General features: G+C 43.3%; 3 protein-coding genes across 3 annotated transcripts in view; 2 read left to right on the top strand and 1 right to left on the bottom strand.

The window, feature by feature from the left end:
* Positions 1-11,754, top strand: part of efhc2 (EF-hand domain (C-terminal) containing 2) — a 54,106-nt gene extending 42,352 nt beyond the window's left edge. Inside the window, exon 16 of the mRNA XM_049593369.1 lies at positions 11,646-11,754. The gene's annotated coding sequence lies outside the window, so the exon portion shown is untranslated. The remainder of the gene's footprint in view (positions 1-11,645) is intronic.
* Positions 3,480-11,575, bottom strand: LOC125899250 (uncharacterized). The gene is made up of 2 exons (XM_049593376.1): positions 7,872-11,575; positions 3,480-5,769 (listed from the first exon to the last, which is right to left on the bottom strand). The coding sequence occupies exons 1-2, from the start codon at positions 8,337-8,339 to the stop codon at positions 5,131-5,133; spliced, it is 1,107 nt and encodes a 368-aa protein (XP_049449333.1). The 5' UTR covers positions 8,340-11,575; the 3' UTR covers positions 3,480-5,130.
* A 155-nt stretch (positions 11,755-11,909) lies between the features above and the next one.
* LOC125899256 (norrin cystine knot growth factor NDP) lies at positions 11,910-19,599 on the top strand. The gene is made up of 2 exons (XM_049593384.1): positions 11,910-12,116; positions 17,984-19,599. Exons 1-2 carry the CDS (start codon positions 11,910-11,912, stop codon positions 18,206-18,208), a joined length of 432 nt encoding a protein of 143 aa, XP_049449341.1. The 3' UTR covers positions 18,209-19,599.
* The last annotated feature ends 2,766 nt before the right edge of the window (positions 19,600-22,365 follow it).

The following is a 22,365-nucleotide window of genomic DNA, read 5'->3' as shown; positions in this document are numbered from 1 at the left end:
GTAGAGCCGGGGGAGAGGAGGCCACACTGGCCCTTACCCTGACCCAAACCTCCTGACCTTCTTTCTTTCTGCTTTAACCTAAAGTGCAGACAGGCAGGGAGGCAGCCAGGCATCACACGTACATGGTTCAGTGCTCACAGAGCAGTAATGAACTCACTCACACAGATAATATCTCCATATATTATCCTTAAAGCCCCCATTATCTGAGCCAGCTGCCATTCATGTATTGATATCACCAGATTTCAAAGCTTCAGTATGAGTCTCCAGAAGAGACAGTAATTATGAGGTGTAGTCACCTTGTAGTGAGGGAAGTCCCTGTTTGCATAATAATGCAGTTTCGAGCAGGGCTGCCTCGGCTGGCTGCAGAACAGGCAGACAACAATCAATAGCGAATCATCTCTTTGCTGCACATAAAAAAGGTAATACTGTGGGAATGTCTGGCTCGCTCAGTAATTGTTAATCAGAGAGGACAGAGCTGGCTGCAGACCGTCTTTGGCTTGTGCTGGTATTTACTAGGTGGATCACGCCTGTCATTATCTTTGTTTGCTTTGCTTCACAGTATGGCCAGGACCTGTTGTCTGTTTAACAAAAACACATGTTGTAGAGGGGGATTTGTGATTTATGAGGAAGTGCTGAGGATGGTATTTTGTGTGACCATAAATACAGTTACATTCTCATGTTTGATCTGAATTGATTCAACACGTTTAACTTTATAAAAGCCCTTTAAGGCTGGATTGTACCAACGAGGATTAACTTTTAAACCTGATTGAATCTTGGTTTAAATATAAACTCTGTTGCACCAAACTTTACAGCTAGCTTAAAAGAGAGATTAAATTTAGTTTTTACTTTAAACCCAGACTGGACTGGATTCAGCAGAAATTATCAAATTCCTCCAAGGAAGTTGAGACAGACTCGACCCAGTTGACTTTTATGATGATGATGAATTTTTGTCAATTCCGGTTCACCAAGGAAACTGTTTTGGAGCTCAACAGGAAGCTCGGGCCAACTGTCAAACAGACAGTGACAGAAACACAGCTGCACCACTGATGCCCCAACTCCTGGTGGCCCTGAGATTTTACAGATGTTTCCAGAGTGTGGATGGGACCTGTTTGGCCACCACAACTCGCAATATTATGCCATTAATTCAGCCAACAAGTTTTTTTCGAAGGAGGAAAAATTTTGAGCCTCTCTGCTGAGCCATCATGAGTACCATAAGTTAGCAACTTTATAGCTAGCTAACAACAATGCTAACAACCACCAACACCACCCCACCTCTCTTTTATACTCGGTGCTGCAGAGCTTTGCTTAATTTAATTCTGGATTTACTCATACTCATTTACTCATACTCACCAAATTCTGATAAGAGCTAATCTTAGGTTGAATTAATCCTTGTTGGTGCAATCCTGCCATAGAGTTTAGAGGGCGCTACAGTCACTTTTTTTTTTTTTTTGGTCACTTAGGAGTGCTTTTTCTAAAAGCAGCTGTGGGCTATGTAGAGCTGCGAGGATTAATCAATTACTCTTCATATTTAAATTAATTGCCAACTAATTTGATAATCGATAGATCAGTTTAAGTCATCGGTCTTTAATGGATGACACCATTCTTGAGGTGCAATGTCTTTGCACTTTCTTTCATGTTAAAGCATGACGGTAAAAAATTTAATGATGCTTAAGTAATTATATTGTATGAAAAAAGAGTGGGATTACATCATTTTACTTCTTTACACTCATTTTGGAACACGTGGTGAGTTGTTTATCAGTGTTAAAGCATTGCTTGTTTTCCTTTTTCAATCCATCGTGTTAGTTAACTCGCTGTGCTCTGTTAACATAACGTTAAATAAAATGTAGCCTATTGCTTAAACATCTGCTCCTTCTTAAAGATGACTTATGATTTCTTACAACTCAGTAACACACACCAACACATTCAGCGAACATTTAAAATAACTCTGTTTTAATTTCAGCTTCGTGTAAAGTGAATCAACGTGATGTTTCCCAGGTAATGTTTCGCTCGTCTGCCTTAATGATGCAGTTCACATATTTTTGTAACTGCTGAAGTATTAAGTTTGAGTTCTACTAAGAGAAACATGACACTGAATTTAGCAGAAGACCTCAGAAATATCAGTAGTATAAAGTAATATTTTTGATTTTTATACGATATGAAAGAAATACAGAGAGTCAGTAACACATTCTCAGCCTGGGTGGAAGTGTTAACAAATCCTGCACCCTGCACTGGTGAAATATTTGTGGGCGTCAAAGGATTTATAGTGTCTGAACTGTTCACAATTATACGCAGTTATACCGTAAATGAGATAGTTTGTAATATCCAAGTACGAGGTTGGCATAGCAATTTTTGTTGTCAGATTGTATGGGTCAGTGTTCAGAGATGTCACTTGAGTTTTTCTTGGTGTGATGTTCTCTCAGTTTGCTTCTGCTTCTCCAGTTTGATGGGTTGGATAACTTTTTTATTTATTATTGTTTAATGCACCGCTTACTGTAGTTATACCTTCAAAATGGCACTTCAGTGACATCACACACACAATCCACACACGTTACTGACAAAAACCGACTTTTGGTCTGTGCCTGAAAACATAAATGTGTAACGTTATGTGCTGTAAACATCAAAAACATAAACTAAAAGACGTTTGCTGTGGAGCTGAACGAATTGATGAGTCCAGTAATTACTTGGGTTCACAAGAACGACCGCTGTGCATCATTTAATCAATCGTTATGAAAAAAATATTGATCATAGCAGCTTTGAGACACTTCTTGCAGTAGTAGCAAATCTTGTGGTGCTGTTTCATCGACTGGCTCTGGACAAAAATCCTGTTTTAATTACTTTGGTTTATAAATTGCTCACATGGTGCATATTCCTGAGTAGAGTTGTTTACCACAGACTAAACCGACCTGGAACCATTTAGTTTTATTCCATCACAGGAGGACTGGTTGTTCCCTGGGAGTATAATGAAGATGCCGTGTGTAGTCTGCTGTATGAACAGAGGGTGGTACGTCGGAGTTCTTTGGGTTCAACAGTGTCCCAGCTCAGATTTTTGCCCTCAATGTGGAGCTGTAAAGATGTGAACATGCAGATATCTTGTAAAAATTCAATCCACTTCATGCATGCATCTACACTCAGGCTCCATCCTAAATGACTTGAGCGTGTAACGCCGACAACGAGCGCACTAATGATGCAGACAGTGATACCTCAGCAGAGATGGGGATAACAGTCACCGTTGTAACCCTCGGCCAGGTACGGCTGGCAGGCCTGGAGGTGCTGATGGGTGCTGGCTGTATAAAGCAGCCTGCTGCTCCGAGAAGACGGGGCCGTCTGCTGTGTAAACCCTGCAGCACATGTTCGACCGGCCAACAAAACATCTCGGGGAGTATTTATTTTAACAGGCCAAATGATACTTCGATTTCTCTCAGGAGGAATGTTAAGGTTAAATGATTCCCCTCAGAAAGAAAAACATTGGGGTGGAACGGGGGGAGCAGCGGGGAGGAGGCGTATAAAGGTTTCGAGTGAACTTGATGCATCCTGTGATTCAGTTCAAATGAGGAAATCAGTGTAGAGTCGTGCAGCGATGAAGATGGATGCTGGAGAGGGAGCTTTGATAGAACGCAGGATTTTGTTCATTTCCTCTGCTTTAAGTCAGCCAAACGCTCCTGCCCAGGAGTGCAGTTACTGCCACAGCAGCTCAGAGCGCGCTCCCACTGACGTCACATTATGTTCATGCACAGGTACGCACAGGGGCGTAGATTACTTATGAATGTGGGGGAGGTTTGGGGTCCTCCTCCAGAAAATATAAAGCGTCAAATACTTAAATTCTTCCATTCTGGTGAATTTTTACACACAAATTTTTGCCTTTCCTGCTCAATTTGCGATGTAAATGTCTTTCATTTTGTCAAATAATGTTTATGTTTTTATTGTGGGGGACATTTGAAATATTAAGGGGGACATGTCCCCTGCTTCCCCTCCAAAATCTACATCTATAGGTACAAACAAGACCATACAAACACATCTTAACCTACTTATAACACAAGTGTTTACTAAGTAGAGGCTATTTAAACTAGTTGTTGTTGTTTAGCATATAGTTAATACACAGTATGATAAACTAGAGAGAGGAGTAACGTGGAACAGGGTCGACACATCTGGCCCAACACTTTATTTGAATGCTGTGTAGTAATGATGTAACCAAAGATTTGAAATTGCATTTCAGAGAAGTAACACAAATATCTCAAATTACAAAACTTTGAGCCGAATTCACAAAAGGCTTTTCCAGCTGCTGAAACTGCATAAATAAGACAAAGAGAAACTGTGTGATACTCAGAGCACCCACAAAGAAATGCTCCTCTAACTGTTCTGCCAAGCAAACAGCATCTCAGTGCTCCTGTGCTGTTTGCACACATTTAAAGCAGGTTGTATGAACATATTTGGTGCAAACTGGCCTTTTTCAAAGCAAATGAGCCTCATTCCAAAAACAGCCCAGTTCACAAAAATCTGTGCTGAGAGAATGCTGCATGAATGAGTCCTTAAACTAGGAAACGTGTTAGCATTTTAGCGCTCTCAGTTCCCTCGTCTCAGAGTCAGTGGGTTTAAAAAATACATCAGTAAATAAATACCCAGCCCTCCCTGGCTGGGAGAGAGTTACTGCCCCAAGTGAGGGAGATCAAGTATCTCAGGGTCTTGTTCACGAGTGAGCGTAGAATGGAGCATGGGATGGATCGGCGGTTTGGCGCGGCATCTGCAGTGATGCGGGCGCTGTGCTGGCCCATTGTGGTGAAGAGGGAGCTGAGCCAGGAGGCAAAGCTTTCGATTTACTGGTCCATCTACGTCCCAACCCTCACCTATGGTCATGAGCTCTGGGTAGTGACCGAAAGAATGAGGTCCCGGATACAAGCAGTGGAAATGAGTTTCCCCAGTAAGGTGTCTGGGCTGAGCCTTAGAGATAGGGGGAGGAGCTCGGACATCCGGAGTGAGTTCGGAGTAGAGCTGCTGCTCCTTCGTGTTGAAAGGGTCAGTTGAGGTAGTTCGGGCATTGCATCGTTATCTTCCTGGGCGTCTCCTGTTTGAGGCGTTCTGGGCAGTGGTAGGGATTATATATTAGCCTGGTTCCAGACCATAGACCCCGCCCACTCAACTGAGTAGGCTTGCATCTCTGAGATGTGGAGTAGTCGGCTGTCCTATGCTCTCCTGTGCTGTGGTAGTGGAACGTGATTCTCTTTGATTTTGTAGCTCTTCTCCACAGAGTGTTGACATGGCATGCTGTTTGAGGACAGCCCTGGCATGTGTAGTGGTGATCCCCATCTTGCATAGTTGTTCGAAGACTGCTTTCTTGGCTCCACCGTACTGCAGTACACTGTTGATGTAGTACGAAAAGGCTGAAAGATGGTTCTCCCTCCCTCGAAGGGCAATGGCAGCAGCTGCACAGGCATGGTTGTGTTGCATTCCAGATATGGTGCAGATAAGAGAGAACATGAATGGTGCCATCCGCTCCAAATCCTTTCTAAGGTTGTGTAAGGAGAAATTCCTCAGTTCTTCTGGGGAACTCTTCCACAGCATGAAACCCTCCCTTTGGTGGCAAAGACGCTGGCACTCCTTGTCAATAACTGTCTCCATTGCAGGTTTGAGCGCGTCCATGAGACTCTCATGTTGCACCATCAGTCTGGCTGCCGTGGTGAAGTTGCCCTTTGCCAGATTATTTATCACGCCACTAATGTCAGCGTCACATCTGTACCTCTCTGGGTTTACCTTACTGGGGTAATTGATGTACACCTAAACAGGATGGAATAAAATAAGAGAATTTTTAATAGGATCATAGGGCCACAGTTATTTAACAAAAGTAAGATAATGGTCTATAATCTGGGGGTAATCTTGTTAAATTAAACCAACTCTTTGACATGATGCTTACTGATTTATGGTCCGTTAAATCAACGACGTACCTACGTCGTAGGATACATAGCTACGCAGGAGGCTCGCCGTAGCCCCCGGTGTAGCCTGATGTGCACCTCCCAAAAAATGTAACTACACGTCGAGACGACGCAGACCCAGCGCAGACCGAGAGGGCTGTGATGGGTTTGCTTGGTAGCAACGCATTTCTGGTTTCGCATTTCCAGATTGCACCATCCCCACCATCTATAAACATCTTCTGTTGCGATGTAGATGTTGCAGTATTAACATACTTTCTTCGACATCCAACAACTCCAACTCCAAGATTCTCTCTCTCTCTCAGTCGCCATTGTTCACTGTGACCGGAAAAACCGGAAGCTAAACAAAGAATCAACTAGAGACGACGATAACCATTTAGGAAAGGAACGCAGCCCCCTACCACTCTGGCAGTGAATTGCACCGCGACGAAATGGAGTGATGGAGAAGTTCGAAGGGTTCACGACGGCGTCACGGCAACGACGTAGGTACGTCCTAGGACCATAAATCAGGCTTTAGTCATCAATTTTCAGATCTACTGTATTAAACAATCAATTAAGTTAAACTGGGTGGGTAAACTACCAGCCTCTGTATTTAGCACAACACCCCTGCCTAAAAATATACATATAAAGTTATAGTTATAACATAATTGGAGAGGGCTGGGGCCCATGGACATCAATAATTAGTTATGAGGCATTGGAATTTGGGAGAGGGAGGCAGAACTTCAAAGACATGAACTTTTTCTTTTAACTTCATCAAGTAGTGGGTCTATATTAATTACATTAACAAAGATGTATGGCATTAGAGATCAGTGCTATGTATTTACTCTTTTCCTAATTATCAAAGTCAAATTCCCATTGGCTTTAAACAGTTAGAGGAATAACAATAATAATAATAATAATAATAGTAATATTCACACAAATAATGTATCAGTTAAACAGCTGAATTAGATAGATAACTAAACAAATGTTTGGCATTATAAAAATATATACTGCAAACGATGCAGAACAAGTCGTAAAAGACAAGCACAAGGTGAAAACAGGTCTGGTGGGTGGCAGAGTGAACAGAGTAATGGTTTGTGCTCCTTGCTATAGCAGCACTGATTCTAGGAAGACTTAGTTCACTGTGCAGGGGCTGACATTAACTTTTTGATGCCCTTGTCATCCGGACAAGCAAATGTGGCATTCACTTGACACACTATGTCTAGCCCTTACAACCATTCACCCAGTCAGGACTCATTGCGTCCTTGTGATGGCTGAAGTCATAACTTTTTAATGGCTTTATCTATTAAGATTATTATTTTTTTGTTATGTTATTTAACTTCTCTCCCACCATGATTGTTATAACTCAAACAATATAATTAGTTAGTTAACCCTTTACAGGCCAGTTTCTGTGATGTACCACTCATTTTTATACAAAAAACAGCCCAAAAATGAAATATTCTCTAGTTTTTTAGGGATTTTTTAAAAAATGATTTCAACTGTCTGAGCTCAGGCAATGTTTATGGGGAATATCAGTTTTTAATGCATTTTTACTTTTTTGTAGTGTTAAATTGAAAACAAAAATAGCTCTCACCCAGTAAGGACTCATTGCGTCCTCATGATGGCTGAAGGTATAACTTTCTAATGGTTTTATATTTTAAGATTTTTCTGTTTTGGTTATGTTATTTAGCTTCTCTCCCACCATAAGGATTGGGTCCTTGCAGGGTGTAAGGGCTAGCTGACTGCAGACAGTACAGGTGCTCACCTCTTACTCAAGCTCAACAGGGTCCTGGCAGTCGTGATGCTCATTTATATACATTTAAATGATCGTAAATTGATAAATTGTAATAAAGTTACCAAGTGGCACCCACCTCCCAACATTTACTCAGGGACATGAGATGATGGGGAGTAAATGCTAACGTAACTACAGTAAAATTAGTATGTTATGTTGGCCGTGTGTGAGTTGTTTACCTCTGTCGTGCTGACACGAGATGCCGGGAGACACAGCTTCTTTTTCCTTGGCGTCTCCGTTGGCGTGTCACCGTCCCTCTTCTCTGTGCTTTGGCCTTCCTCTTCTTCTTTGACCACCACGTTATGCTCAGACTGCCATTTCTTTAAAATGTTTTGGGATTCTTCAACCCTGGCAAGCAGTCTGAAACATTTCATGCAGATCCTCCCAGAATAGACGCCGGGTCTACATGGGAGGACGACACCGACATCTCTGAAGCGTTCGGTTAATAACCTCTCATTCGCTTGTGAGCATCTATATAAAAGTTTTGAATGTGTTATGACCCCCTTAACTACTAGGTTTACTTTGCAGAGGCGGCATGTCTTTTCAATTTCACCGGGCATGGTTTCTTTACCGCTACACTGCTCCGCTTCTTCTTCTTCTTTTTTAACGACGGTTGGGAACCAGTGTATTACGTGCATTGCCGCCATCTTCTGCTCCGGTGTGTGAATCAGAGATTAGATTCTACTGTGTAAACCTGTCCGTCTAATGAATTCAAAAAACACTCTTGTCCACTGCTCCGCTAAAGTCCCTCCTGTCATCTGTTCCCAATCACTATTCCTTGACCTCGGTGGGAAACGTCACAAGGTCAAGGAAAGATGAGCAGGAGAATTTATAAGGATTTAGGAAAAGAGAACCGCGGAGCTGAGAGAATCCAACCGCACTTCCGCTGGGCTACGTCATCATGCGACGGCGGATGTCAGTGACGTAGGCAACCGTGCCGTGGTGAAACTACAGTTTACCGAAGATGGACTACAAAAAGCGCATCTCAGATACTCTGCCTACTTACCATGTTGCTTCATGCAGGCTATATAAACGTGGACAGCACAGTGAATATGATATGAAAATATGACTTAATTACCAGCGTCTGAATTGAATTTAAAAAGATAGATAGGCAGTCACAAAACTGAAACACTGAAAAGGGTTGCTCACACTCACCCTCCTCCTGACTCACTGTGATTATTTATGACAAATGCTCAAGTGTATGCAAGAGAGGCAAATATGTAAGGCTTATAAATCTACTGCTGCAGGCTACATATCATTCTTAAGTTGCAAACATGTTGAATTAAAAACATCATCTAAATAAAACGTTTCATTTCCCTTTTTCTTCAAACTTCTGTGTTAATATGCCAATCAATCATCATCTGTCATTTGCTTACAATAGTTTAAAAACGAACACAAAACACCTTGAAATGTTGACATGATTGTGCCTTGGAGTTATTTTTTATTTGTATTTTATTTTTTTAATTGTGTTTATTGGATTTTCCATTATATTAGTGACAATAACAACACAGAAAAAAAGAAAAGAATAAGTAACAAGAGCAGGGTAGAGATGTGGGAGGCTTTATTCTAAAGTGTTTGGGTGAAATTCATTTGCCTAATAGTCTAAAAAGGGCTGCCTCCCGCTGAAGAGGTGCTCCAGCTGCACACGTGCCCGTATGAGTGCAGAGATGTCAGCATCTGTGACTGAAGAAAAATTAATTAATGATATTGCTAAAAGCTGGCGATTCAACAACGCTCAAATAGTGACATGATTAATGCACGCTGAGCAGATCTGACACCACAATATTAACTTGAATTGGGTAATGTTACAACAGTAGCGTGACGTTTATAGTTCGCATGGGTTTAACATATTGTCGAGAACTTATAACGTTACGCGTATTATCAAGTTATGGCATGAGACGGGCAAAGCTTCATGTAACGGTGACTTACATGGTGATCTCCGTGACTTTTCAGTCATGTTGAGAGCCAGTTGTTCTTTTTCTTTACCTTTCGTCACTTCTTCGTTCTCCCTCTTCTCCTACTTCTTCGGGTTTATTCGTTTGTCTCCGTGAATGGTCGGTCGCTTTAAATATTGCTCCTGCAAAGCATTGTGGGATTAAATTATCTCCTTTCCTATCGCTTAGGAAGGTCCGATGTATCCTATGCTAAAGGAGATCTGAAAGGAAGCATTGAACCTCCTTTCCTTAGTGTTTAGAGAATTCGAACAGCTCTTATCATGGCGGCCACTAAAATACTTCCGGGTCATTTCACTCAGCTAGGAACCTTCCTAAGCAAAAAAGACTTTCCGACTGCAGCCCATGTTTTTGGATCCAGGGCAATGTTAGCCTCCACGTTGGCTGACATAAAACATCATCCCTGCAGTGCTCTGCAGGCACACACAGTTACAGTGAAACGATGAGCGTCATCAGAGAACTGAGGGTAACTGAATCACATTTAAAAGACTTGTCACGCCCAGCACTGACCCAAATACGAATATGTTTAAATTCCTTGCCTGAAGTTTGGAAACTTTTTTTTTCTCCCTGTCATTATTCTGTTTCCTGTGTTCTTGGTGCAAAGGCAACATTGATACTTTCCCACACAGATAATTACAATCACACGCTAAATGAAGGGTAAATATTGCACTCAGCTGCAAAACTTTATGGGCATGTTTGTGCTTTAATATCATTAGTGTGATATCTGTTGTGAATCAAGAGACAGGGCAGATAGTGGCTGCAAGTGATGCACAATTCCTGGTTTGATCAGCAGCCACAATCTGTTCTTTGTGAATCTGTCCACTTATGTCACTAACACATAAGTAAATGACCAAAACATGTCAGCTAGGTTTGCATAACCTGATCTTTCCTGCGTATTCTGAACTGCTTGAACACTAACTCTGAAACGCAGTCATTTCTCCTCAAAGAAAACAAACATTTACAAAGGACTGGCAGGTAATTATGGTATTTTTCCAAGTTTAAATTGTGATTTTTGGAAGTTGTAATGCTATAGCTTGTGCTGTAAAAGTGACATCCATTTAAATGTATATTTATTTTCACTGGGCATTAAACCAGATGTTTTATATGCATCACTTAAGTCAGTTTCTTTAAGTTTTGATGCTGCAACCAGAGTTGGTAAATCATTAGTTTGGTGTGCAAAACTCTGGACGCTGCCCAGGACAAACTCATAAATGTACATTTACAGGCATCTCAACACTGAAAGCCTTCAACACACACTTCTGTAAAGCTTAGGTTAACATTAATAAGAAAATTAAATAAATCTTGAACCTAAGACCTCGATCATTAAGCTGCGTTCTCCTGAGCCTGCATGTACACTCACCTCTGCCTAATTCACACCACATTGCCTGTTAGCAGACCTGCCTCAGCCAGCACCAAGCTCCCTGCTAACACGAACCCTATTGTCAGGAGGACAATAAAACTATGAAGTTGGGAAAAAAAGGAAGAAAAAACATAAATACATGTGGAAGTATGCTGCGGGACTGGCACAGGGTTCGCAGTCATGAGAGGGCTTGTTGGGAGAGCGATTTGTTTTAATGAAAAAGTCATTCCTGGGGAGAGGAAAGGGCCTGGCTGCAGGCTGTTTGTTCATGGCTTAAGTTTCTCCTCTGTAATAAAAGCACCAGGACTTATGTGTCTACATGTGTGTGCAGTGTGTGGGTGAGAGTGTGGAACAGAGGAGACAAAGTAGGCAGCCAGGTTTAGAGACCCACACACACTCATCAAACAGTCAGTCACCAAAAACCGGCGAAAATGTCTCTGAGAATCTGTCTGGAGCTGCGTCCACCACACACACACAGAAACAGAGAGGGGAGTGTGTGATATGTTCTACAGCATGTATTGTTATTCCCCTGGATGTACAAATGACTAATAGACAAAACATACTGCCTACACAAACACAATATTGTTTCTTTATCAGTTCACGTCTGCGCTGATGTCTTCCTGTTTGTCTCCTTCTCTCAGACTGTGGTGGATCCAGACGGTGGGGGATGGAGCGGCCCGACAGAACAACCCTCCTGCTACCTTTTTCCCTGGAGCTCGCTGACCTTGAACCTCCGCTATACTAGCAGGAACAAAAGACAGACTGAGACGTCCCCCCTTTGTGAGACCCTGAAATACAACTTGGATGAAAGACAGACAGAACTGTGAGAAGGAGAAATAAAAAGAGAGTGAGACAGACAGAGTTGGACATCCCGTGAGGATCGAGAGCCTCGGGGTGGTCCGATCATGAAACCGTTCATCTCTGCGGGCCCCCCCTCCGGCCTGCTGCTGGTCCTGATGTGCTGCCCCCTGCTGGGCTTGGTCCAGTCTGCCAGCAGCAACAAGGCCAGCGATAACGGACACCCGCACCTGGGAGACTCCGACCCAGAGCGCTGCATGAGGCACCACTTTGTGGAGACCATCACACACCCGATTTATAAGTGCAACTCCAAGGTAAGGCAGAAACAGACGTAGATACACACCATTAGCCAACCTGCCTCATTAACAACTTGTTTAGGGTAACGAGCCAGCCAACCTCACAAATGAACTCATTTGTTACAGATATCAGGGAAACAATTTGTTCCAAAGTAAGCCTCGGAGATGGAAGAAAACCCCAGAGCACCGGCCAAAAAAAAAATCCTCCAGCACTAACTTTATTTATGTCTGACACATTTTTCTCTTTCTACTAGTATTACTCTTGTTGCCCCTGAAAGCCTCCTCCGTTTGGCCAGTCCAGTGTCTCTTTCTACGGTGGCCAACAAGGGCAGACGCTCCACAGCAGGCCAAAATATATCGATTAGGAGAAACGTGCTCCAGCTTTAGAAACCCTGCCAATTCAAAAACACATAAGGAAATCCAAAACAAATAAAACAGAGGGAATGTGCTGGAAGTGAAAAAATGTGCTGCAGAAAGCCAAAACAAAAACATTAATAAATACAAATACAGAAAAGATACAAAGCCAAAAGTACAACTGGGGTCTGCGTCACTCCCATAGACCATGTATCAAGATGGATGACCTGTCTGCACTTATTCCCACTGTACAAAAATAAAGCCAAAATTTTCCTCATATGGTTGCTGCCATCTTGTGCTGGTGATGCCATTTGGAGCCAAATTTCTATGATGACATGGAGGGGGCGGGGTTTATGACCTATACTGCAGCCAGCCACCAGGGGGCGATTGAGATGTTTTGGCTTCAATTTTTGGCTGCAGTGTTTTGAGACTGGAGCATGCGCAGTCATTGTCCTTGCTATGCATCCAGTTCCTATGCACCTGGGTGGATGACGACATTTACGTCACACGGATCAAAGCGGACACGCGGATGTGGAAACTATAAATTTGCCCTAAAGTCAGAGACATAATGTTACTGCAGAGCTGACAGGAGATTAACAGACATGAAGTTCATAAAACAGATACGTCATACTAGTGTGCGAGTAGAGAACTGTAAAGACTGAGATGAAATGTGGCGGCACGGTGACACAGTGGTTAGCATTGTTGCCTCACAGCAAGAGGTTTCCTGGTTCGAACCCCAGGGTGGGGGAGCCCTTCGGTGCAGAGTTTGCATGTTCTCCCTGTGTCAGCGTGGGTTTCCTCCAGGTGCTCCAACTTCGTCCCACAGTTTGGTTGTCTGCCAAATGTCAGCTGGGATAAGCTCCACCCCTTGCGACCCCCGACAGGATAAGTGGTTGCAGAAAATGTATGAATGAGAGATATGTGATAAAAGGAACAGGTATCTTTTTATGTCGCCTTACCTTTTATTTCAGTTTCCTTTCCACTTCAAAAACAAACACACTCTTTTGTCCACGGAGGTGTGGTCTCTCCTCCTCTGGGCCAAAAATCAAGCTACCCCTCTGAGTGCTCCCCCTACAGGCTTGGAGGACTTAGCTATGCAGCGTTCTCCTCCTGTTGCATTTGTTTTAATGATTTTGTTTTGGCTTCCTGCAGCACATTTTTTCACCTACAGCACATTTCCGTTGTCGTATTTGTTTTGGATTTTTTTATGTGTTTTTCATTTTCTAAATCTGCAGGATGTTTCTCCTGATGGAAATGTGCTGGGCCGCTGTAGCACGTTTGCCCTTGACGGCCACCGTATATTTCTTCCCTTCTGTCTCTTTATCTGCATCTCTCTGACGAGTCACGCTTCGTTTCTGTGTGTGTATGTGTCGGTGTGTGTATGGTGCTGGACGTGAGCCACGCTGCAGACATATTCTGCACCTCAGCTGGGACTCACTTTTGGCCGAAGTGGACGTCTCCCTGTCAGCCCGCTCTCTCCTGTCTCTGCCAGCGGCTAAAGAGCGGGCTGAGGAGAGAAAAAGAAAAGTGGACAGTTACATGATACACAGGCGTGGTGTGTCGTTCTGTCTCATACTGTGAAGACAACTTAGAGACATCCACTTTATGTAAAGAGACTGATGATCCTCTGAATCGCGCCAAACGTGTCGACACTATTGTGGAAAAAGAAGCTGTCAGTTTTCACCCTGTCCTTTTGCTGTGCAGTTGTTCCGCCTGCGTGAGTGATCAGTTCTTTGGTCTTTTTTTAATATTCTGACTCTGAGTGCATCGAGCAGGTGGCCAAACCACAGCTCGGCTCAGCGACGGCAGGGCTGAGCACACTCACAGCATGAGTCGGGCTTTCTATTACAGTACACAGAGAGCTGACGGGACGCCTGGCTGAGCCACAGTTTTACACCTCAGTGTGTTCAGTTAACCACCTGCACCAGGACCTGCTCACGGTCTCTGTGTGTGCGTAAAGTGCGTGTGTAGGTGTCTCTGTGTGTGGCAGAAGATGTGGGAGAGGGTTTTATAGGTTGAATATAATACAGGTTCATGTCATAGCCAGCAGTTGTAAATGTTGAAGCCAGCTGCCGTTTGGTTGTTTGTTGGTCTTGAGCAGTGGTCTGCAGTTTGGCAGGTGTCTCGCCTAGATGTCAGGCCATCCATCATCCCCTCCACCTACTGATGACAGAGTCAGCTCATATGCTTTGTCACTTTAAAAACACTGATATGATACGTATGAAATGTGCAAATGTAAAGTATTCATTGTTTGCAGAAACGTACGATTCCAACATTTTCCTCTGGCGACTGATAGGGGTGGGCGATATGGCCCTAAAATAATATCACGATATTTCAGGGTATTTTTGTGATAACGATATTCTTGACAATATGACAAATAAGGTAAGAAAAAGTATTAATTTAAGAAAATAGAATTGCAACAAAATACAGTTCAAATATTCAGTAAAAACTAAAGAAAAATCATCTCTCATTTCTTTAGTTTGTGACCAACAACAGTAATTCAGAGTGAGATTCTGTCACAGTATTAATAGTTCAAGAAAATAAAATCTGCCACAAATTACACATTTTAAAAAATGTCCCCTGGGATCTACACATAGATCTTCTCTTTTAGTTTATATTTTCCCACCTGGACCTTCATGCTCTGCCATTTCTCCTCTAATCATCAGGCTGTAACCTGTGACAGGCTGTTATGACACATTCACATATATGGAGTTTATTCACGTAGGTTTACATCACCAAAGGTTTCTGACAGAATCAGAGAGGAGAGGGAGAGACGCTGTGCTGCTGCCAGAGGAGCCGCTGACTGAGTTCCCTCTGAGCGCTAAGAGAAGTAAAACAGTCAGGACGCCACAGTTTATTTCACACTACTGAAGCTGCTCCTCTTTTTGGAACCACCAAGGAGTCCCTGATAATTTCGCTTTCAGCCATGCTTGTTGTTGCCGTGGGTAACAGTGTGACGTCAATATGTCAACGGGTCATATATCACGATATGAATTTTTCATATGATATTAAGAATTATACCAGTATTATGGTGAACGAGATGATATGACACACCCCTGGCGACTGGGCTGAAATATTTTAACTTTGTTTATGGGAAAGCGATCTTTGCACACCTGTTGTTGAGGAGGACAAAAAGAGATGAGTTACAAAAATTAACTCCTGCATACTTTCAACACTTCATTTATTGAATAGCTGTGTTTCAGTCAGTGGTAGTGTGTGTTAGTGCAGATTCACAGTTCTTGTACTTTACTTTTTATTTCCATTGTTTGAACCTTTCTCCTTTTCCTCCGCTACATCTCAGAGATAAATTTGTACTTTTTACTGCACCACATGTGTCTGACAGCTTCAGTTACTTTTAGATTTTTTGACAAAAAACCTCAGTCAAAGTCCGTTTACTTCTTCATCAGCAGACGACGTTCAGCTCAGGTGTTTTTCTTGATCTAATTTCAAGGTTAAAAATGAACTTTTACACTTAACAAATTCAGACTCAGGGCTGCAACAAGTAATTATTTTCACTATTGATTAATCAGTATTGTTTTAGTTAAACTAGCTGCCTTATTCCCTACAGCCTAGATCCCAACTGTTCAAGACCCACAGATATTAAATCAGTTAAAATAACAGATCAAAGACAAAGAAGATATACTTTATTAACCTCCAAGGGGAAATTAAATTTTTTTCTCTGTAGTCATATATACACAGGCCCGAAATACACACACACACACGCATGAAATGGAGGGATGTCAGAGCAAGGGGGCTGCCTTGGGCAGGTGTGCTGGGTTGGGGGTTTGGTGCCTTGATCAAGGGCACAGGTGCTCAGGAGGCAAATTGGCAAAAACAACTGAACCAGTGTTTTATATTTTGTTGAGTTCTGTACTTACATCATCCTAAACGTTTCCAACAATGTTCAAACCGTGTCTCCTTTGCACATGCGTCTGGGTTGTGGTTGTCTGCAAGAAGTTATCCAGTTATTTATCCAGTTTTAAGCCACATTTTTACAACACACTTGGTAGATCTTGGTTGTTTTTAACTATAATAAGGATTTTAGACTTCAGACATCTGAAGTTCTCAGATAAACAAGCTGAGCAAAAGTTAGCAGCAGCTTGACTCCAGCCCTGCCTCGCCAAACGGCGTTGGAGAAACACAGATTTTTAACATGAAGCTGCTTTATTTAGTGTTTTTACCTGCGTACATCAGCAGGTTCATTTGTATTGGAGAGGAGAACATCTGCTAATAAACAGCACCACTGCTTCAGCTGGAAATAGAGAATGTTTGGCTTTTGAGCTTGATAATTGACTCATTCATTCATCTTCTGTAACAGCTTATCCTCCAGGTCGGTGAGAGGCAGGGTTCACCCTGGACAGGTCACCAGGCTATCACAGGGCTGACACATAGAGACAGACAACCATTCAAACAATTTAGAGTCACCAATTAACCTGCATGTCTTTGGACTGTGGGAGGAAGCTGGAGCACCTGGAGGAAACCCACACTGACATGGGGAGAACATGCAGATTGCTTAAAGAAGGGCTCCCCCACCCTGGGGTTTGAACCAGGAACCCTCTTGCTGTGAGGCGACAATGCTAACCACTGCATCACTGTGCCGCCATTGACCCAAATAATTAAAATAATGTGCGATTTATTGCAGGTTGAGGTGAGAGGTGAGTTTTAATCTCAGGGACTGGATGATAAAATGTCTCCCTGCACCTCCAGTTTTCTCTGACACACAAAATATTCTAACACCGGCTTTAGTAAACACACAAAGAGATGAATGACCACTGTATCATCTTTATTTAATCCAGCTGGTCATGAATGAAAGGAGGAGCAGGAGAGGTGCTGACAGAGAGGAGGAGGAGAGGGGCGTCACAGGAGAGGAGCTGTCACTGTTTGACAGCCTGATCCTCAGCTAGGACAAAGACAAATGGTCTTAAAGTGGCGACAACACTCCTGATGTGTGTGTGTGTATGTGTGTGTGTATGTGTGTGTGTGTGTGTGTGTGTGTCACCCTGCCATGGCCCCAGACAGGCTTTTGTCAAAGTGGGTACACGGGTGGCGACACACAGCAGCTGACAGAAGGACATGACACAGAAGTCTGTTTAGGGAGGCGACAGGAATGTAGTGACCCACAGAGGAATGCCAGGCGGACGGTCACAACACTAATCAGGCCGCTGCTTTGTGCGTGCGTGCATGTGTGTGAGCTGACTGGGGGGGAAAGCTTGATACAGTGGTTTGTCTCATCTACACGTGTCAGGATAGCCTTCCACGTATATCAGATGAAGAGAGGGGACTTTGGTGAGCGGCTGTGAGTGACCCTGAGCTCTGAGCTGCAGCCGGCGGAGGAGTGAGTGACTGATCTCGCTGCTATCTCTCAGTTTGCAGGTGCAAGGCCGAAGCAGACGGCTCACTTTTAGACCAGACTTAGACCTTGACACAGAGACACTTTTGTCATCCCTGACAGCGCCTGGACGTCATAAAAACCAGTATGAATGACTTATCTGTCTTTTCTTAACTCTGTGTTTCTGCCTGCTGTGTTCCAGATGGTGTTGCTGGCGCGCTGCGAGGGCCACTGCAGCCACACGACCCGCTCCGACCCCCTCATCTCCTTCAGCTCGGTGCTCAAGCAGCCCTTCAAGAGCACCTGCTCCTGCTGCCGGCCGCACACCTCCAAGCTGAAGGCGGTGAGGCTGCGCTGCGCCGGCGGGACTCGCATCACGGCCACTTACAGATACATCCTAGCCTGCAACTGCGAGGAGTGCAGCTGAGCGGGGAGCAGCAACCCTCCCAGACCCTCAAGACTCTCAAGACCCAGGATCCTCTTGGCCTCGGGCCTCGCTCTTCAGCTATCCAGAGCGTTTTTGGTTGATTATTGGATCAGGAAATTGCCCCGGAGGACAGCGGCTCAAGTTGTTGTTATCTTGGGAGTGATAGTTTGGAGCGATCGTACCACCCTCACACAGACCTTAAAATTGACCTGCAGCCTCTGGGACTCAGACCGAACATACTATACCCTCTCCATTATGTGCGTCCAATCAGTACAAACCATACGAAGTATATTTCTCCAGCGCACGAGGCCAGACACCACAAACTGCCGTTCCCATGGGCCACATGGAGACCCTCCTCGCTGCGGAGACGCACTGCGCTCATTACAGGCCTCCGTAATTCATAACACACATGCTCACAAACCACAGTATGAGAGCTCATTACAAATATCTGCAGCAGCTTTCTGCCAGCTCCATAAAAACCCCGCCGCGCATATGACAACAAAACAACACGCCTCGTTAAAACGCAGCACGGGAAAGGACAAGGCTCGATGAGAGCGTGCGGCCTACGTGAGCCCGGACATGTGGCGGACCTATAGGGGAGCACCTGCGCCGCGCTTACTCACCCAGTAACATTTTACACACTCCCTGCGGACTTTCATCTAGCTGTGTAAAACATGAGCGACGCTGACAGCAGAGCTCATCAGGTGAACAATAAAAGAGTGGCGGCAGACGGTGTAAGAGGAGCTCAGAGGATGAAAGAGGAGCGGGGATGAAGGTTAAGCCAGCGCCTGGGTGGTCGTGCGGACCATCAACAGACTTTCAGTGTTCATTTTAAATGTAATCTATTCTATTTGAATCTTTGGGATGTTCCTGTCAACATTAATGAAACTGTAGCTGCCGCTTTTGCCTGTCGTGTATCGTTACTAATGACATGTTCAGTGTTTTGACTCGGAGCAAACTCTCCTGTCACAACTGTGCTATGGTCGCTCTGCATACGTCTGTAAAGCCTGCGTACGTTTCCCTCATGATGAATACCAGAACTTCAAACTCTCTGTGTGTGTGTGTGCCAGGCTCGAATACGTCTGAATCGTCTTTGGCCATCAGTGATTGTGGTCACTTTATCTGAATTAAAAAATGAACAACTCTCACGATGTACCAATTGTGGTTTCTTCTATCATAAAAACTCCAATTTTCAAACACCACAAAAATTTCAGTGCATTTATTTTGAGTTTGAACAGAATAATGGGGCTTTTATGGGAGCAAAAAGGCCAGAATACTTTTTTATTTAACCACTACTGAATATTTAATTTAAATTTAAATACCACTGAAATATTGAACTTTAGGGAGCGAAGTAGTGGTGTGCTGCATGACTGTCTTTATCATGAGACTCAAGAAAAAACCGCAGGTGCTCTTGAAGAAAAGGGTCAGCATATAGGAGGAAAAAATGAACGTCAGGCACTCATGCGTGGAGCAGGAACATTGAAATTAGGTTCACAAAACATGGCTGCTTACATTACAAAACACTTTGAGGCATGTCACCTTCATAATGGCCTCTCAGTGTGATCTGTAGCTGTCACCCATCTGCACTCACTTATCAATCAGGACGGGGTGACACCCGCTACCAAGCTCACAAATCTTTGCTTGACTCCTGTCCACCCTTTTGTACCATGCTGTCGGTGGTGAGCGGCCATGTTTTCTGAATAAAGGCTTTTTAACTTAACTCAAGTGCATTTGTTCCTGCTCCACGCATCAGTGCCTCAAGTTCATTTTTTCTTCCAATGAAATATTATACTTTGAAATCCATCCGTCTGACTTTATGGGCTTTGATTGCCATTTTGAAATTTCCACAAGGCCATTAAAGTTAAAGCGAGGCAGAATTTCAAATACATAATTCATGCAACCAATATTTAAAAAAAGCTTTTTTCAAATAACTCAAATTCAGTTAAAGTCTGAACTTAAAATTAAAGTCACAGGCCAGAAAAATCTGGTTACATCCAAAAACCAAAATAGAAGATGGAAAATTAAAAACCAAGGATCATCAATCGAGCCAGAGGAAACACATCAGACCTTCGTCCAGCTGTATCAGGCTTCGTCCTGTCAGTGATCCAAGGAAGAAAAGATCAGATGAACAAGTGGGAAGTTAGAGGAGCAGTGTGTAAGATTCAGGGGGATTTAGTGGTATCTAGTGGTGAGGACTGCAGATTGCAACCGGCTGAAACTTCTCCTGGTTAGAATTCGTTCAGTGTTCATTGTTAGGAGGTTTTTACCAGGAGCTGAATTATCCACAGAGGTCTCTTCCTCTCCAAAACAAACTGACAGCTGATTTTAAAACTGTAAAAACACTGAATGAAGCAGTTTCATGTTACAAATCTGTGGTTTTTCCTGTTTTGTTTGGCACGTTGGAGACAGCCAGCTAGCCTGGCACCTGCTGCTCAGCTGTCATCATCATCTGGGAGGTTCCTCCAGGTTTGTGCTGCATGATAACAAAACACTGCTTCACCATGTTTTGTATTTAACTCTTGGGACGGTCAGTCGGCCGGCCCCAAATGTCCTCACAGTCTGAAAAGGTTCATATGTCACAAGCACGTAGAGATATAGCTGTGTGCTGAGCCACAGAGTGATTTATACACAGGCAGTGAGATTCTGAAATCAATTCTGAGTGACAGGTTTTAAGCGTAAGGATTTTAGAACCGGAGTAATGTGGACATATTTCCTAGTTTTTGTCACGACCCGAGCAGCAGCATTTGGAATTGTCTACAGAGATCTCTTTCTCTCCAAAACCAAACGGCCCAGGTGATTTAAACCAGAAAGAACACTGAATAAAGCAGATTCATGCCAAAAAGAAATTGTGTTTTTCTACTCCTGTCACGGAGGGGCTGCTAACTACAGTGCGAAAATGCAATGGCCCTATATAAAGCCAGTGTTTGGTTTTTTCGTTCTTGGCTACTGTAGAAACATGGCGGTGCAACATGGTGATCTCCGTAGACAAAGAGTCGCTCCCTTTGGAGATATAAACTGCTCATTCTAAGGTAACAAAAAATATACTCATAATATTATATGTTGTTTCTGCCAATATATCTTCCTAAATCTTACACTGGAACCTCAAGACACTGGAATTTCCTGAATTTGTGAACCTATGAAAAAGACAAACTGTATAAAATCAAGTTTCCAGTATCAGCTCTGTAAGATTTAGATAAATATGTCCTGTACTTGGAGAAATATCTCCAGAAGTTTTTTATCATACAAGCATAAAAAATTACTGACAGGAAGCTCATAATTTACACTTTCCGATGCGTCCGATGCCAAATACTGAGACTTTTATACCCTTTAATACCTTGATTTTGACATAAATAATAAACATTTTTAAATCAGTCATTTATAGCAGTGACGGAGCGCTAAGTGCCACAACAGTTTAATTTTGCCAAAAACGTGGAACAGACACACACACACACACACACACAGAGAGACACAGACAGTTTTCATCATTATATAGTAAGATATAGATGTGTTGGAATGGTCAAGTATAAATCATATCAAACGTTACTTATTTGATTAAATTCAAATTATTTGGGCACTTTTTTGTGTCCATAAGGTTTCACAGATGAAAATTTAGACATGGGGAAATCATGGCTGACTTCTCTTCTCACTGAAACTTGTAACCAACTTACTGAAAACCAGCCTGTTGCCCTCTAGCCTGCAAAGCTCAACGTAAAAAATAAAAATTGTTAAGTATATGGAAGTCTTTGTAGGTGTCCATGAGCGAGACACTGAATCCCATCAGCTGCAGAGATGCTTCTGACGCAGAGGGAGAATAAAAACTGAATCTCTCTGTGAGGATTAATTCAGTATCCCACATTTTAAAGTGTATGTGAGAGCGTGACGGTGTGCAGCCAGCAGTGCAGACTCTCCATGGTCCTCACACACAGCGTATACACCCTGCACAGATGTCTTTGTTGTGTTCAGAGCTGAAACGTTACCCTCCCCGTGTGCAACAGCACAACACGCTGCTCTGCAGACGTTTCAATCCCGACTGCAACTGACAGCACGGCCGGCTGCTTCACACGTGAACCCAGTAAAATCGTTTTCCCTCTGACTCTGGAGATTAATCTGACTTTCTGTGCTGTCTCCTCTCACTGTGTCTCTCCTTCATCAGCACA

This window comes from Epinephelus fuscoguttatus, linkage group LG13 (genome assembly GCF_011397635.1).
Source record: "Epinephelus fuscoguttatus linkage group LG13, E.fuscoguttatus.final_Chr_v1".
In the NCBI taxonomy this organism is placed as follows: Eukaryota; Metazoa; Chordata; class Actinopteri; order Perciformes; family Serranidae; genus Epinephelus; species Epinephelus fuscoguttatus.
This window is presented reverse-complemented; position numbering and strand designations above follow the sequence as displayed.

What these genes read in the sequence shown, in the direction of transcription:
- LOC125899250 (XM_049593376.1), bottom strand. Translation starts at nt 8,339, where the DNA reads ATGGCGGCAATGCACGTAATACACTGGTTCCCAACCGTCGTTAAAAAA. An exon ending in CTCGTGTCAGCACGACAGAG is followed by an intron (nt 5,770 to 7,871) that starts GTAAACAACTCA and finishes CATCCTGTTTAG; the next exon opens with GTGTACATCAATTACCCCAG.
- LOC125899256 (XM_049593384.1), top strand. Translation starts at nt 11,910, where the DNA reads ATGAAACCGTTCATCTCTGCGGGCCCCCCCTCCGGCCTGCTGCTGGTC. An exon ending in TTTATAAGTGCAACTCCAAG is followed by an intron (nt 12,117 to 17,983) that starts GTAAGGCAGAAA and finishes GCTGTGTTCCAG; the next exon opens with ATGGTGTTGCTGGCGCGCTG.